Source organism: Primulina tabacum, chromosome 8 (assembly GCF_025594145.1).
Source record: "Primulina tabacum isolate GXHZ01 chromosome 8, ASM2559414v2, whole genome shotgun sequence".
Taxonomy (NCBI): domain Eukaryota; kingdom Viridiplantae; phylum Streptophyta; class Magnoliopsida; order Lamiales; family Gesneriaceae; genus Primulina; species Primulina tabacum.
Window position 1 is genome coordinate 18,455,300 of NC_134557.1, and position 16,069 is coordinate 18,471,368.

At 35.9% G+C, this 16,069-nt stretch overlaps 1 protein-coding gene across 7 annotated transcripts in view; it reads left to right on the forward strand.

Annotated features, from left to right (window-relative positions):
• The window catches only part of LOC142553852 (uncharacterized), a 35,551-nt gene extending 19,792 nt beyond the window's left edge, over positions 1-15,759 (forward strand). For all 7 annotated transcript variants that reach the window (XM_075664374.1, XM_075664368.1, XM_075664370.1 and 4 more), the window contains 9 exons: positions 3,944-4,056; positions 4,145-4,238; positions 5,250-5,469; positions 6,138-6,268; positions 6,811-6,957; positions 8,336-8,464; positions 12,942-13,040; positions 13,507-13,545; positions 15,213-15,759. In XM_075664374.1, the coding sequence (XP_075520489.1) occupies positions 3,944-4,056; positions 4,145-4,238; positions 5,250-5,469; positions 6,138-6,268; positions 6,811-6,957; positions 8,336-8,464; positions 12,942-13,040; positions 13,507-13,545; positions 15,213-15,350 (1,110 nt within the window). In that variant the 3' untranslated portion in view covers positions 15,351-15,759. The remainder of the gene's footprint in view (positions 1-3,943; positions 4,057-4,144; positions 4,239-5,249; positions 5,470-6,137; positions 6,269-6,810; positions 6,958-8,335; positions 8,465-12,941; positions 13,041-13,506; positions 13,546-15,212) is intronic.
• The last annotated feature ends 310 nt before the right edge of the window (positions 15,760-16,069 follow it).

The following is a 16,069-nucleotide window of genomic DNA, read 5'->3' on the forward strand; positions in this document are numbered from 1 at the left end:
ATCCATTTCCATCATCTCTATCTCAGAGTTTTTCTTGAGCAAAATGAAATCCAACTCAAAATCGACCTTAAAGACCCATCCAGTCATGTCCTTCAACATATGTTTCTCCTAACAACTCATTTGCAATTAGACAACCATCTAGAATTTGTCTACCTTCAATAAAGGCATTATGAGAATCTGCGGCTGCAAGAGGTATTATCTTATTTAATCGTAGTGATAAAACTTTAGCAATGATCTAATATAAGAGTAGACCAAACTGATGGGCTGAAAGTCCTTAATTTGAACCAATTCTTGTTTTTCTGGCATCAATCAGATGTCGCTTTATTGGTTATTCCATTGATAACCCCCCTTCAAAAAATTAATTAATCACCTTTATCAGGTCTCCTTTAATTGTATCTCAGCATTGTTGGTATACTGCCATCGTGAATCCACTATCATGTCAGATTCAAAATCACTAAATATGCTTCAAATTTCTTCCTAATGTTTTTTAAATCACTATTTAAGGTTTAGGTTTATACATACGTCCGTCGTCAGCCAGCTGATGATGTCTCCCGATTCGCCGACCCCTCCTCGAGTCGACACTATTTCCGAAGCTTCCCGACACTAAAATGCCCTAGAAACTAGCTAAAACCCTAGGCATATGGCTAAAACTAGAGAGAGAAGCCGAGGGAAAGCGGTGAAGGAAACAAATGATCAACTTCTATTTATAGGTTGCATCCATACTAGTTCAGAAGATCCGAAATCAATCTTATATGTCACGTGTCATAATATCATTCGTGTAGTGAATTTCTCGTGATAATGTAATCTGAATTAAATTGAGTAGTCCATTTTAAATTCGGTGGATCTCAACGTATTGATCCTCAATTAATCATTTGCTCAATAATACTTAATTAACATCTCTTAATCATGTCTTCATTGGTACTTCTTTCAAATAAGGATTCAGGTCATTACGAAATCAAAGCAAAGCATTCTGCCAGTCAAGGAGTTACTATTCAATTTCTCACAAAGAGATCAGACCACGGTGAAATCCTCCCTCAAAAACACACAAATCACTCTCAATCCAGCCAATTCATTCCAAAAAGATTGTATGTCCCTCGGTTTGCACCACCCATAAACAGCTGAAAACCTATAACTTGGTGGCATCATGCTTTTCAACTTATGTAGACACAGAAAACTCGCCTAGCAAACTATCAAGTATCCTTGACTGACACCAATGTAGCATCTCACAACCAAAATACCTGCCGATCTCCCAACAACTGGTAGTACTAACCATTCCACAAATCTCGACTTCCAAATGTTTGCTCTAAATCTCCTATCTACCTCTTCTTTTTTAATCTCTTGTACAACTAAGATATCCGGCCTTTGCTTGTGCACAACCGTTTTATCAATCCCCTATGTCTACTCGAACCCCCTCCCTTTATATTCCAAGATAATATCTTCATTTAACCACTTCAGAGCCCCTTTGAATCATCCCTTTCTCATAATTTATCTCAAAAACCAATCGATTTAACTCTCTATTTTTAAAGGTAGTCGATCTGTTCCCTCCTTAATTTACTAGCGGCACTTTCTCCACCTCCAACTGAGATAGACATTGATCATAGACAATTGATCGCTGCCTCCGAACATGTTGATCCACTTCCACCTCTAAATTCAAACCCGTACTAGCTTCTTCTAGAAATTTATTACCCGAATCTTCCGGCTTTTCAACTTCAGTGATTTTGCTAAAGTACTCTCCTCACCCTTTGATGAACCAAAGAAAGATAAAGGCGAAGGAAGACTGGAATTGAGAGAAAAAGATTGTTTAAGGGGTGAAAGGTTGAGGCAAGAACTTATCTTATCCACCTTGGTGTCAGAAAATTGGGCTCACTCAAAGTAAAATCAAGGGGAGGGGCTCTTTCTTTGTGACTGATGGATCCTAAACCTGAGGCAACAGTTTTTGCTATAGGTGTGATCTTCAGCAGTAGCGGCTTTGATGAACCAAAGAAAGATAAAGGCAAAGGAAGAATTAAATTGAGAGAAAAAGATTGTTTAAGAGGTCAAGGTTAAGGCAAGAACTTACCTTATCCACCCTGGTGTCAAGAAAATCCTCGTGGATCAGCCTATCATTTTGCTGAAGACTAGGAAATAATGCAAAAAGTCCCTTATGTTCTCCTATCCTCATGGAGTGGATGTTGTAATTATCTAAGCTTAAGAATTGGATACTGTCCAGAGTCCTCTAGAGAACTAACTTCGGCCGGAGCATTATAAATCTAGTCCTCGTCGATCCCTAAATCCTCATTGGTTAATACCTGAACCTCCTCACTCGAAGGACTACCCCTAGCATGAGCCTCTTGGAAAGGTGAAAGTGATTTGCGTCTAACGTAGACTTTCTCACAATTATGTATCAAATGCTTTCTTGTATTTCCTGAATTGATCTTTATTCTATCAGAATATTTCTTGAATGGATACATCGATATGATTGTCGATTATATGAATCAGTGATGTTTCTTCTCGATTGGTTAGCAAGACATTTCATGTGAAATAGCAGGCCTTTGTTTATGTTTTTGAGATTACTAAGAGTATTTTTTGGAGGACGCAAGATTAGTTTTGTTAGATATTAATCTTAATATCTCATCTCTGTAATGGCTTAAACTTTGTAACGAGTTGATTTAGTGAAGATGTCGTCTACCTATCTCCCATATCTCCTTAGTAGCTTTGCAAAATAATAAGTCCGCTCAATGCTTCTCTAAATTGAATGAACGTGGTGGCATGGTAGCCAAAAAAACAATTGCTGAACATGATGGAGGGTCAATGTGCTTGATAAACCCACTTTTACCTTTTTTTTCAGTATCCAAAAGGCTGATGATGTATATGTACTACCAACTTCAATTGATACAATATATGATACACCTATAACACCGTGTCTTCTCACCTCTCGGGCACTTTGTGGACATATCTTGGAGATGCTTCTTGACGGCATTAAAAATTTAAAGTTAAAATAAAAAGTGGATACTGTGTCTGACACTTATATTAAGAATACTTGGTGCAGCTTAGATGCAGAAAAGTTTTGTTTGCTATATCTCAAATTTGTTACTAAAAGGCTAAAAAGAATAATATTTCCTTGTTTCGACTAGCTTGTTTCTTTATACCAACACTTCACTAGATAAATTGATGATTAAAATTGTACCATATATTATGTTTATATTCTGAATGGTGATTTGCATTTTGTCCTGATTGCTAATTTATGTAGTTAAACTTTTTTTTTTATAGGAAACAATATTATATCCATTAATTAAAAGCAATTAATTGCAGTGGCGGACAAGTGATACACATAACTTTATGTAGTTAAACTTAATCGTGAACATGGTGATATTTGTTTGACTGTGTTTTTAAGATTAAAAGGTGACTGATATACTAAATTGAATTATGTTTAATGGTGTTTATGTCATTGAATTTGATGCTATTGTGTTATAAATGCGTACAGTTTATCAATAAATTTCAAATGTAATGCTTTGAGAATGAATTGCATTAGAATACGTGAAGATATGTCAGAGACAGTAATATTATATTTTTCTCCTATTTACAACTTAATTTTAAGAGATGATTTTTGTTTTTCAATGGAAGAGTTTTTCATATTGTATCTGCTGAGTTAGGTAAATTAATTTCCGTAAGGTGGTATTAGGGATACCAAATCAGAGAGAAATCTTTAACAAACAAATGCAACTATTGGGATTTCCTTGGTTAACTCTCACCTGGTTTGTGGTTTCTTAATGAAAATAAATAAGAAAGAAAATCGATGCCGTCTCTGCACTCCAAACAAGAGAAAATTTGTGAGAAGGAGAGAAGGTTTTGTATTTTTTTGTATTCTTGCTCACTTGTCATTACTCATTGCCATCATCAATTTGATGTGATTCATTTTTCCTTTGATGTTGGAATCAACAAAAGTTCATTGTGTATAATACAGCTTTTCATCAATTTGGAATCAACTCCCGACTCTTTGTTTCGAACCGACTCTGTGAAATATGTACTGATTGGGTTGATGAGAGATCTAAGGGGGATTGCAATGGCCACCAATAGGTTAGTGCTTACTGTTATGTACTACATGTTCTGATAGCATGTTCAGTAGCTTTAATGCATCACCTATTAGTGTCTTCTTTATTTTCAGTCGCAGAACTTATGGGCTTCTCTTTGATTGGATTTATCCTGCTCACATGCCTATTCTGCTAAGGGGAATTTCACATTGGTCTGATACACCAGAAGTTAGCTCTCTTTCTCAATCCCTTCTTAACTAGTACATTTCTTACATATTTATTTTTTATTTTCTTCCTTCTATTAATTTGAAATAAAAAATCAAAGTGGTTGTATAAGACCTAATTATTTGTTGTTAAGGACCAGCATGTCTTGGCATAGAATGCAGGACCTTCGGAAGTATTATTCAATGAACCGAAAATACTGTAACTACTTGTATTCATTCTGCCATAGGATTGATCACTGAAAGGCCTTGCATTAATAGATATTAATTACTAAAGGGTAAGCATCTGTAATCATGGGAAGAATGATCAGAAAGTCCATCTGCCACCATAGTGCACTGTTGAAGGGGCGGGTCTATCATGACAGAGAGATTGGGATTTTGTCTCAATTCAATACCCTAGATTGGAGCCGCTATTTCAGTATAATTCTTGGGTGGCAGCAGTTTGTTCCGGAAACCAGCTAGATCAGAGATGAAAATTGAGGATGAAGTCTGAGCAGTAGAGTATGTTTTCATGGCTTGGAGGTTGTCAAATGTTGGGTGAAGATGGGTTTTTCACTTGGATATTGTGGAAACCTTCACTATTGGTTGTTGGAAATAATGATTATTGACCCTATAAATGGACAAGATATACTAAAAATGAAGAAATCGTGAAAGGTCTATAAATTAGATGTTTGGGAATAGTTTATTTTGAACTTTCTGGTTTCAAACCCAATTCAGTTAAGCCTATTGGGCCAAAGTGTTCTTTCAATCGGGTAGACCTGGTGAGGTAAAAATTGTGTAATGGCTGTGTATATTCTCTCTTCTTTTAGCTGTAGTTGAACTACTAAATCATTTTGCTCTAGCTACTGGCTTTTTTACGGCCATTGCCTAGGGAGGCATATGTCGCTTCTAGTCTTATGAGGAGAGTTCCTGTATGTGGGATTAACCTCATTTTTATATACCGTGTTAGCAACTGTTGCATTATTTTAATCCTTTACTCTCTAATACGAGATTATAACATCACTTCTGTTCCGCATAGGTGACAACTCCATTGCTGAAATTCATGGCCGAGTTTGTATTAAACAAAGCACAACGTTTGACTTTTGATATTTCATCTCCGAATGGCATACTTCTTTTCAGAGAAGTTAGCAAGTTGCTAGTCGCGTATGGCTCAAGGGTTTTAACAATTCCAAATGTTACTGACGTATATGCATTCAAATACAAAGGAATATGGATTTGTTTAACTATTCTTTCAAGAGGTAAAGGTCCATGGCCTCAAGATTTGAAATAAATTGAGGTTGTTTTCTTGGTGACTTATGGTTTTTATTGATGAGATATTGTTTCATTTCATATCCGTCTAAGTTCATTAATTTGTCTTCCATTTTTAAGATTTCTTGGTTGTATGCATATACGATCAGATAGGACATGAGAGTTGTGCTTTAGTAATCTTTATCGAAGTTTCATTAGTCATGCAGGTGATCAGTTCTCTTTCTTATTTCTAGATTTCTAAGAACATCACCTCATATAGCAGTTTCTATTTGTTTTACAATCCAGTTTGTGCATTGAGGTTATGACACATTCATGTGCATATGACTCTTATCTAGCTCTTTGGTAGATCTCTGTGCACCAATTCTATTGATTAGATCTTTCATTTTTCCTCACGGTGCAGTCAGATGTTAGCCATATCTTGGAATGGAAGATAGTTCCTAATTAACACAACTAGATAAAAACTAAAAAGAAAGGATAGTTCCTAATCAATGTTCCTCTCTAAATGTTTTGTTATTCCAAATTTTCTAAAAGCATAGAATCAGGAGAAGTGATTGCATACTTAGCTGGATAGCCAGCTGGGAGATCTAGCATTTTTTTGGATATCCTGTGTTATTTATTCTTGACTTCTAAAATATCTGTTCTTTCCATGGAATGACAGCACTTGCAGGAAATTATGTGAATTTTGGTGTGTTTGAACTCTACGGAGATAGAGCACTCGCTGATGTACTTGATATTGCCCTTAAGATGACTCTATCAATTCCACTGTCTGACATTTTGGCTTACAGAAAGGTTTGTCTGTGTTTCTGATATTTTTGTGGAAGATTTTATGGTTGTTGATTGAAGCACATTAGCCTCTGCTACTCTGTCTCCACGCTAGACTGTGCATTTGTGACCAACTTAGTCAGACTTGTGTTCTGATCTGCTCATGCAATGGCCCAGTAGCTAGATTAGTGTGTTTTCCTTTCAGTTTTGAATCTGGTGTGCTTCAGGGAAAACTATTTAAAAATAAGGAAAATTGCTTCCAACAATATATTATTGTATTTTCATTTCATAGCAGCCATATTTCCACTGATTCTTGAAAAGATAGCTAGAAATGCAAGTGAATCTAGGAGAGTCGTAGTTCTTGGTAAGAACAGTAGAGACCAAATAAGAAGCATATTTTGAACGAAGTAGTTATTGTAAAATCTGTCCTTCTGGTTCTGCAGAGTGACAAAAATATCAAAACGTTAAGAATAATTTTGACATCCATTTTTCTTCTTCTTTTATGAACTGTAATTGCTTAGTCGGTTCCTGTCCATGAAGTTTTCTCATAATTTTCTTATTCTCTGCAGTTAACGAAGGCTTACTTTGCCTTTGTGGAGGTTCTGTTTAACAGCCATCTTGTTTTTGTGTTGAGCCTTGATATACACACCTTCATGCATATTGTCGGTTCACTTGAGTCTGGTCTCAAAGGTCTCGATGCTGGTATCTCCTCTCAGGTTTGTTAGATGAATATATTCCTAGCACACTATTATTAATATCGTTACACATCTAACCCCTATTTTAGCTTTTTTCATGAGTCTTCAATCTGTATTCGTCCTCTGTTTTGCGTCTTTGTGTTTTGTTCATGTTGTTCGTTTATGCACGCATGTTAAGTGGACTCGGATACATGCATGGTTGTATAGAAATTCATAAATAGATGCTGGCTGTTCGTAGTATCATTTTTATTTTTCTCATTGTGGGCACCATGCCTGCTGTGGATTGTATGTTATATTACAACAAGGCTTGTAAAAGGTCCTTTGTTATCAGTTAATGATTATAATTCGTGATCAAAAAGCCCAATAAATGGATTTAAATGAGTGGGTGTAATTAGTTCACCCAAGATGTATTTGAATGAAAATTCCAAACAAATCCTTTCAATCATTTCACAGTTCAAATCAATCATTTAAAACTATTATTACAAGATGATTTTTTCTCTCTACGTTTTCCTGTCAACCCTTTTCTCGTTTTAGCTTTTTCATAGTCATTATATATTTCTTCTACATATCACATCCATTTTGAAAATGCATATTCGAACACTATCTCAAAATCATTTCAATGTTGCTGTCGTAATTTCTGAGTTGAGTAGACCAAATGTTGGGATAGTGGGTTTATCAAAACCATTTGTAATGGGTAAATTAGGGAGAATACAAATTCCTTTAACTCTTAAAAAATTTGGTGATAAAGAAAACCACCTTTATTGTTGTCATTTCACTGTGAAAATTATTTTTTTGGCAGAATCACTTATATTCAGTGCATCTGACATGTAAACTTAAAAGGGGGCCACAATTTGTTGTGATTCCAGTTACTGCAATCTAATATAGAGCTAACAGATATTTTCCCATGAGAACTGGACCTCATTTACATTATTTATATATGCTAGGCTGCTTGGTTCAGTTTGCTAGTCATCTAGAGAATTCCTCTATTTCCCGTGACTGACACGTTGGGAAGAAGGGTGAAGGCTTGTGCAAATATTTGCTTTATTGTTGCCACCACCACCACCAATATATCTGGCTTTAAAATGACCTGACTGCACGTGTTCGTGATGATTCGTTAGTGATGATTCTTAGCTTTCTGCATGATAATCTGCAAATGTTATCATGTGTGAATGAATTATAATCATTTACCGGGATGTTATCAGTTTAGACAACATTGTTGTTCGAATTCTATCTGCTATAGAGTTTCATGCGTTCTTTCTAACTTTTCAAATTCTCGAGTTATTGTTGTTGATGTGTATATCACAATTTTTTGTCATCGCATCTTTCTGAAATTTTAGAAAGCAAATGTTTATGTCTAGAATTATTCGCTTAATGTTTATATTTCTATTTTATGGGGCAGTGTGCATCTGCTATTGATAATTTGGCCGCTTTCTATTTCAACGACATTACCATGGGGGAGGCTCCATCATCACCAGCTGCTATTAATCTTGTGAGGCACATAACAGAATGCTCAGCACTACTACCTGAAGTAAGTTGTGTTTTCTACTTTTATATAAACTTTTTGGATATCCTCTCCATTAATTTGAGCCATTTTGAATGTGTACTTGACAAAATCTTTGCTCGTAGTTATCTCAACTTGGATTGTTTTATTCTAATATTTGAACTTACCTAAACTGGTAATTTTTACTGAGTTTTCTTCATGAAAGGCTTGGGATTGCTTGCTTTGATTTGTATGTATGTAAAACTATTGGCTGACATGGACAGTATTTTTTTATCATGTGTCAATGTTGTGATGCAATATTAGATTTTTTTCCCCATTGATATCGACGTAACCCAGACTTGTTTAGGAAAACATGAAACATACAATATTAACAACTCTAGTGGTAGGCAATATAGGATGTCATCCAATGCATATTAAGCTAAATGGAATTCCTTCAAGAGCTTCTCCAGCTTTGGCCTTGTGGAGCAGTCCAATGTTTGATATTCTCACAAGTTTGAATCTCATCACTATGTGTTTAACTTTAAATCTCCCAAGTACTGACTAGCTGCACATTCATGGTTATTCCCATTTCTTCTTCCAATCAATAGTATTTTCAGTCTCACGTTGTTTTGTTACTTTTTTGGGGTGAGACCAAGTAGAAATTGAGTTCCCTTAAAATCTCAATAAAAAATGATGCATCATAACTACGAGAGAAAATATGATCTCTGGTTTGTTGTCATTTGTATATAGCATATAACAGATATATATTTATGATAACTCAAATATAGTTCTTTTTTCTTTATATTACATCGTGGGTATTTGATTTATTTAGCAATGAAACCTAATAAATACTTGGCATGACCTAAGATAATTGTTAGCTGGTTCAATGAAATTGTAGTGATAATTGAAATATTATAAGTGAAATAAATGAACAGAATGAAGAAAATAAGAATGAGCACTGGAACTGTGATGTATTGATTAATGTTTTCCCTGGAGAGACCCTATCAGAGCTAGTAACAAACTCAAAAATGATTTTCTGAATAACTAACTTACTAACGCCTCATTTTTTTAATTTTCCTCCCCATGCCTAGCTTGAACATTTCTTTTTGGGCCTTCTATAACACACAATCGTAATATTGGGCCTTTCTTTTTCACCTATTTCCCTAAAAATAACGATCTATCAAAGAGTGAGAAACCGGTCTATTTAAGAAATACGATCTGAAAGAAAACTTTCTTTACCCACTCTTCCCTTTCATCCCCTAAAATCTTTTTCTATGCCATTGACACCCGTGAATGTATCTTATAAAGCATTGTTGTCTTGTCAAGACTCCAGAAAGCAATTCTTTGACAACTTCTAGATGGCCAGCCTCCAAAAGAATGCCCATAATGTCTACTTGCTACTTTATGTTGGGTGCACGCTCAATCAAGTGAGGCTTGTGACATTCCAGCCTCGCTAATCTTGAAGGGGTTCATGTCTTGTCATATCAGACATGCACCTCAAGAGAATGTCCACCTCAGGCATGCATTGAACAATAATTACTTCCCTTAGCAGCTCACAATCGATCACCACTCTCCAATCCAAACCATCTTCCGACAACTCTGGCAATTGTAACTATTATCTAGCGATGGGTCGATCATACAAGACGAAGAACAAATTGAGTTTCACCTATTAGATTTTAGATTTCTTCCAAAATCTGTATGGGAAATCAGACAGAGGAGGTTGGGGTATAGTAGGTGTGGAATGGAGCACTATTGATAGTGAATCTAGGACAGAACTTGAGAATCCTTTTTCCGAGGAGGAGATCAAGAGAGTAGTCTTTGAAAGTGATGGGACAAAAACACCCGACCAGGGTTCACAATAGCAGTTTATCAAGAGTTGGGACAAAATCAAAGGAGACTTGATGAAGGTGTTAAATGAATTTTATTAAGGGGGTGTTATCAATGGCATCACCAATGAAACATACATATGTCTAATACCAAGAAAACAAGAATATGTTCAAATTAAGGATTTTCGCGCTGTCAGTCTGTTAACAAGTCTTTACAAGATTATTTCCATAGTGTCGTCCCTAAGATTAAAAAAGGTAATTCTTATCACAATAGCTGATTCTCTGGGTGCTTTCGTCGAAGGTAGACAGATCCTAGACTGTTGCCTAATAACAAATGAGGGCGTGGAGGAAGTTAGGATAAAGAGTAGTGGTTGGGTCTTCAAGGTTGATTTTGAGAAAGCCTATGACAATTTCGATCGGAGTTTTTTGGATTTTGTGTTACTTAAGAAAGGTTTTGGAGAGCATTGGAGATGATGGATCAAATGATGTCTGACGAGTGTCTCTTTCTCGATACTTATTAATTGTAGGCCCGAGGGTAATTGTAGGAGGGAATTCACTAAAAGCCTCTATTTGAGAGTCGGTTCTTTTCAAGATGTCTAAGAAGTTAGCGAGTTGAAAGAAAGCTTTCTTATCAAGATGGGGTAGATTAACTTTGATTTCAACGATATTGAACGCTTTACCAATGTTTTTTTTTCTATTGAGCTGCCTCGGGGAAGCCATGGAGAAGATTATGAGAGATTTCTTGTGTGATGGCCCCGTGTGACCCGACGGGGACCACCATTGTCATTTGGTTGCTTGGGACCAAGTTTTTAGACCAAAGGAGCGAGGAGGCTTGGGTACCGGTAACATTTGTCCAAGGAGGAGTAGGGCCTATTAGGGAAATGGTGGTGGAGATTTTCCTGTGAGGGGGAGTCGTTTGGGAAGAAAATTGTTATCAGTAAATATGAGTTACAAGATAATGGGTGGGATGCGGGCATTGCAAGTAGTTTTACATTTAGGAGTCCCTGGAAATTTATTTCCGGGATTAACCGGCTTTTCTTCTGTTAGCAAGGGTTGTGGTTAGGGGGGAATAAGATTAGATTTTGGGAGGCCAGATGGTTGGTGATCTTTTCCCGTCTCTATTTCAGACACTGATGCTTTGTGCATTTCGATTCATCATTCAACCATTCCAATCTATCTTGGGACTTTCACTTTCGGCGGGTTCTTAGGGATGAGGAGGTTAACGATTTTAAATTTATTGTTAGGATCATCGGAGAGGGTAAGTTTGATCGAAATTAACGATTTTAAGCTTATTGTTAGGATCATCGGAGAGGGTAAGTTTGATCGATGGTACCGAAGGCACTAGGAAGTGGGTTTGAGATTCATCAATGCACTTTTCAGTGAAGTTATTACAGTGTTTGGTAAATTACCAATGTGTGAGAAGATTCAAAAACGGTATACTAATTGTTTTCTTTGCCTAAGTTGGTGTTTGTTGAGCCGGCTAGAGGTGGAGACTCTGGATCACTTGCTAATTCATTGTCTTTTTATGAGCCATCTTTGGTTCAAAGCATTGGTGGAGTTGGGCTCAGCTGGGTATCCCTAAGATCATCTGGATTTGTTCGCAGCAGATCTAGGACGTGATCTAGGTAGGAGGGGTAGAATCTTTTGGGTTGTGGTGGTTCACTGTCATGTTGGTCCGTTTGGTTCGTAGATGAATAGAAGGATTTTTTGACAATTTTGAAGACTCGTTTGTAGAATGCTTGGACAAAATTAAATTTGAGGTCTCATGTGGGAGTTCGAAGAGCGCGGAGTTTAAATTGTTCTCGGTTTCAGATTTGTGTAGGTTTGGAGTTTAATATTATGTTAGTATGACAGTGTCTCACTTAACTATGCATGGACCACATGTCTGCTTTTTGTAATTAGTATTTTTCAATTCAAATGATATTGTTTCCTATATATAAAAAAAGGCTGCTAGGTATAAAATGACTAGTTTTGCCTTTTAAATTTCTTAGATATTAGGAAAGTGTAAAACTATCAGCCGTATTTGATAAACCATTAAATTGAAATTCGTTAATTTCCTCTAGAACATCCTGTTTCATTACATCCGAGTGTTCTTGGAAGACATTGGTCAAGAAGCCATGTGGGCCTGGGGCCTTATTCCTTTTTCAACCAAGATTCAACAGTTTTTAAAATTCTTCTAGATGTACAGTAAGTAGTATTGAACATTACACTTTGTGAAACACTCCATATTTGAAAATAATCAATTGACTTAACTCCATATCATGTCCATTTTGTATCATTTGCTACCTCTACTGTTTATCGAGTGATGCCCAGCCGCCTAAGAAGATATTTGAGATCAATCTAAAAGGCATTTCCTTTGTCTAAAAAATTACTTTGGAAATGTAAATTAGGACTGCTGCTGATCACAGAAAATAGCATGATTTGGATATGGAAGGTGCAATTTAACTTCTCATGGCTAGTTTGTGACCCATGGTTGCTTTACATAAAAGTGGATAAAAATGAGCTAGCAAGCTTGTTGTATATCCTTATATTTTGCCATTACAAACAGTTACTCCAGCAAGATTCAAGCTTTTTCAAATGTCTGTTGATGAACTTATTTTTCTTCATCTCAGATCACGTATTGAATGTCGTTATCATTATTTGTTTATTGATTTTTGCTTTCTTATTTTAATCTAACTTCAATGTTTTCTTTTTTTCAGATACTTAAAACCCTCTTTGAGATTGTTTTATTCGAGGACTGCAGCAACCAATGGAGTCTTAGTAGACCAATGTTGAGCTTGATGCTGATAAATGAACAGGTTTTTCTTATTGCCTTCACTCTCTGCTTTTAATTCAAATTATTTGTCGAATTTGTCTAGATGTTTATGTTCGAGATGGCAAATTATATTTGTTTAACGAGCCAACATCATATCATATAGTTGTGATGTTTCCTTGCATTTACTAATTCGTCAATCATTCCTCCCCAACTTTTTCAGTTTCTTTCATTTTTTGACATATTCCATCGGTTAAGTTATTCTCTGAAATCTGAATCTGTGAACACGCTAAAGAATCAGAAATTTGTGTAACATTACTAGCATGGTTGGTCTGATCAAATGTTGACATCAGTTAATTATGAGTATTGCATGAAAAAGTTTTTGTGTTCGTTGTCAGAGTCTCGGAAATTGTTTTATTGTGAATTCCACATCTTGTTTTTAAAATTCATGTCACTTGCTTCAAGTATTGGCAATATGTGGATACTTAATTGAATCTAACTATTTCATGCAGATGTTTACAGACTTGAAAACTCAAATTTTGGCCTCGCAGGTGACCTTTATGCTGTTTTACTTAAAGTTCCTATGTTGGTGGAATGTTTTGTTATTCGTTCTACTCTCTTATATCTCAAATTGCAAAAACTATGAGGATTTTGCTCAAGATTGATGAATCTATTCAGTTATGGAACTAATAAACCGCTTTTAGAATTTCTGTTTGTTGTTTTAGTAGCTCTGAATTGTCATGGAGAATGAACCAAGAGGATAAAACAAGGAGACTTCATGTGAGGGCGAAATGGGATAGATGCTAATACTTAAAAGTTATTAGTCAAATGACAATTCAAGGAAATTGACCTTTCTCCTCCCCTCTCTATTCAAATAAATTGGGAGAGGCAGTGTGGATATGGGGCAGAGCAGAACGAGGGGGTTTCTTTCTGTACATTAGAAATTTAGGATCGTTTTTTGTCTCTATCGGTATACATACCTATGAGCACTTTATATTTTCTACGTCTTGAACATACTCTTTATGACAAGGATGTGCTGAAAAATTCGGCCAACCAAGCATTGCATCAGACATGGCTTCCTAAAATGCCCTGTTCATACTTGACGCCATTTCTTTCTATTCTCTTCATGTTCTCGTTTATGACATTTTATGAACAATGTACAGGTTAAAAAAATCTAGATTAGGGTTTCCTTGTCAAGTTCCATGTTTAAATCCTGAAAAGCAATGATAGGAAGACAATGTGACATAACATAGGACTCGTAAAATCTTCACAGAATGTCACTACCCACAAGATGAATGTCGTAATGGATAAATCTCTTGGTTCTTTTGTTAGTTGTTAAGTGCGTTCATTTTAAATAATTATCATAGTGTAACTACATGTTTATCATAATTTTGAGAGTAACAAATTTGTTAGAATATCATCTTTGATTGTTAGCAGTTAGCATAAATATATTGAACCATTGTTGGATAAGATGCTGGAAACTTTTTATGCTTGATCTTTTTCAAGGCCAGTATCAGCCCAAGCTAAAGTTAGGATTCACGATATACTCTGCAAATTTACTAACAAGAGTATTCATGCGATGTATCAGACACTTTCTCCTCTCCTTATCTGTGGTTGCATATAGTCATCTGTGCTTCTTGACATTGGTGTGTAATTTAAGATATATATATATATATATATATTTTTTTTTTGGGGGGGGGGGGTGTATGGGGGCTACTGTGGTGGCTTGGTAGGTGCCTAAGAGAGCGTGACATCGTCCTTTGAGTGTTATGGGATGGAGTTATTGCGGGTGTGGAGATGGAGACCGAGAGTATCGGAACTAATTAGTTTTCTACTGCAGTTTGACAAACACTCTAGTTGTTTCGTCTCTGGACGTTGTATGTACATTTGAGAGGAAAAGAATTACTTGTTCTTTCTGTTGACTCATGAATATCCTCAAGCTGGCAGGATATTATTATTTAATGCCTGAATATAATTAGACAATTCCTAATTTTCATGTTTTACCCAATGCTGAACTGTTACACTTGGGAGAGAAATTTCCCAGATTTTCTACAACCCAACATGTACTGTGTTCTCTGTTGTAACTGATAGGCCTTTGAAGTTCATGGCATGATATGTATATATTTGAGTATCACGCACGGATTTCCTCTTTAACTTGAGAAACTTCATGTTGAAATGTCTTTCCAGTATGATCATTGTATTTTATGCCATATTGCAGGCTGTTGACCAGCATCAACGTCTTGCCTCTTGCTTTGACAAATTGATGGTTGATATCACCCGAAGCTTGGATTCAAAGAACAGAGACAAGTTTACCCAAAATCTTAACGTATTTAGGCATGATTTTCGTGTCAAGTAGCTCCACCCTTCTCTAATAATTGTTGAGATGATTCTCCTGCAGCATTATGACGGTTTTGGTTTTCTTGGTAAACAAATCGCCTAAAGTTATACTAGACTCATATACGGGATTGTGTGGAGTATAGTGGCGACATTTATTTCTTGTCATATGGCTTCAAAGGTTACTTGTGACATAGACTAATGGTTATCTTGACAGAACTTGTGGCCATGAGTAAATTGCTGGCTGTTGTCATTTGGCATTGTATAGTAGGTGTACATTATATCTCAAAGATTTTGGTTCCGTAGGAGAATTAGTTTGAAGGGTATTTTGCACTTGTGCATTTCATTCTTTCATTAGTCAATTACAGAAATTATGAACAATATTGGATCGGTTATACAAAATGTTGAATTTGGTGCAATAGCTTTACAGATCCCATTGTGCGGAATAACTTTATTTTTGGAAATCTACCATTCGGATATGCATTGGTGGTCCAAGCCAAATCTCATTTTTTTTCTTTGTATTTTATAACCACCCTTCTGATCTTGAAGGTGTCCCAGCAAAATTTCTCTTACTCTGAAATCAAAACTATGGATATGGATGTGTGCAATCTTGTGTAAATATTGATGTACCATTTATGAGTTTTACCTTATTTATAATTATTGTCTCAACTGTCACGAGTTACTGATTTATTTTTACCCTAAAAAAATACGGGGCCAGGTTTTTGATTTGTTAAAATTAAG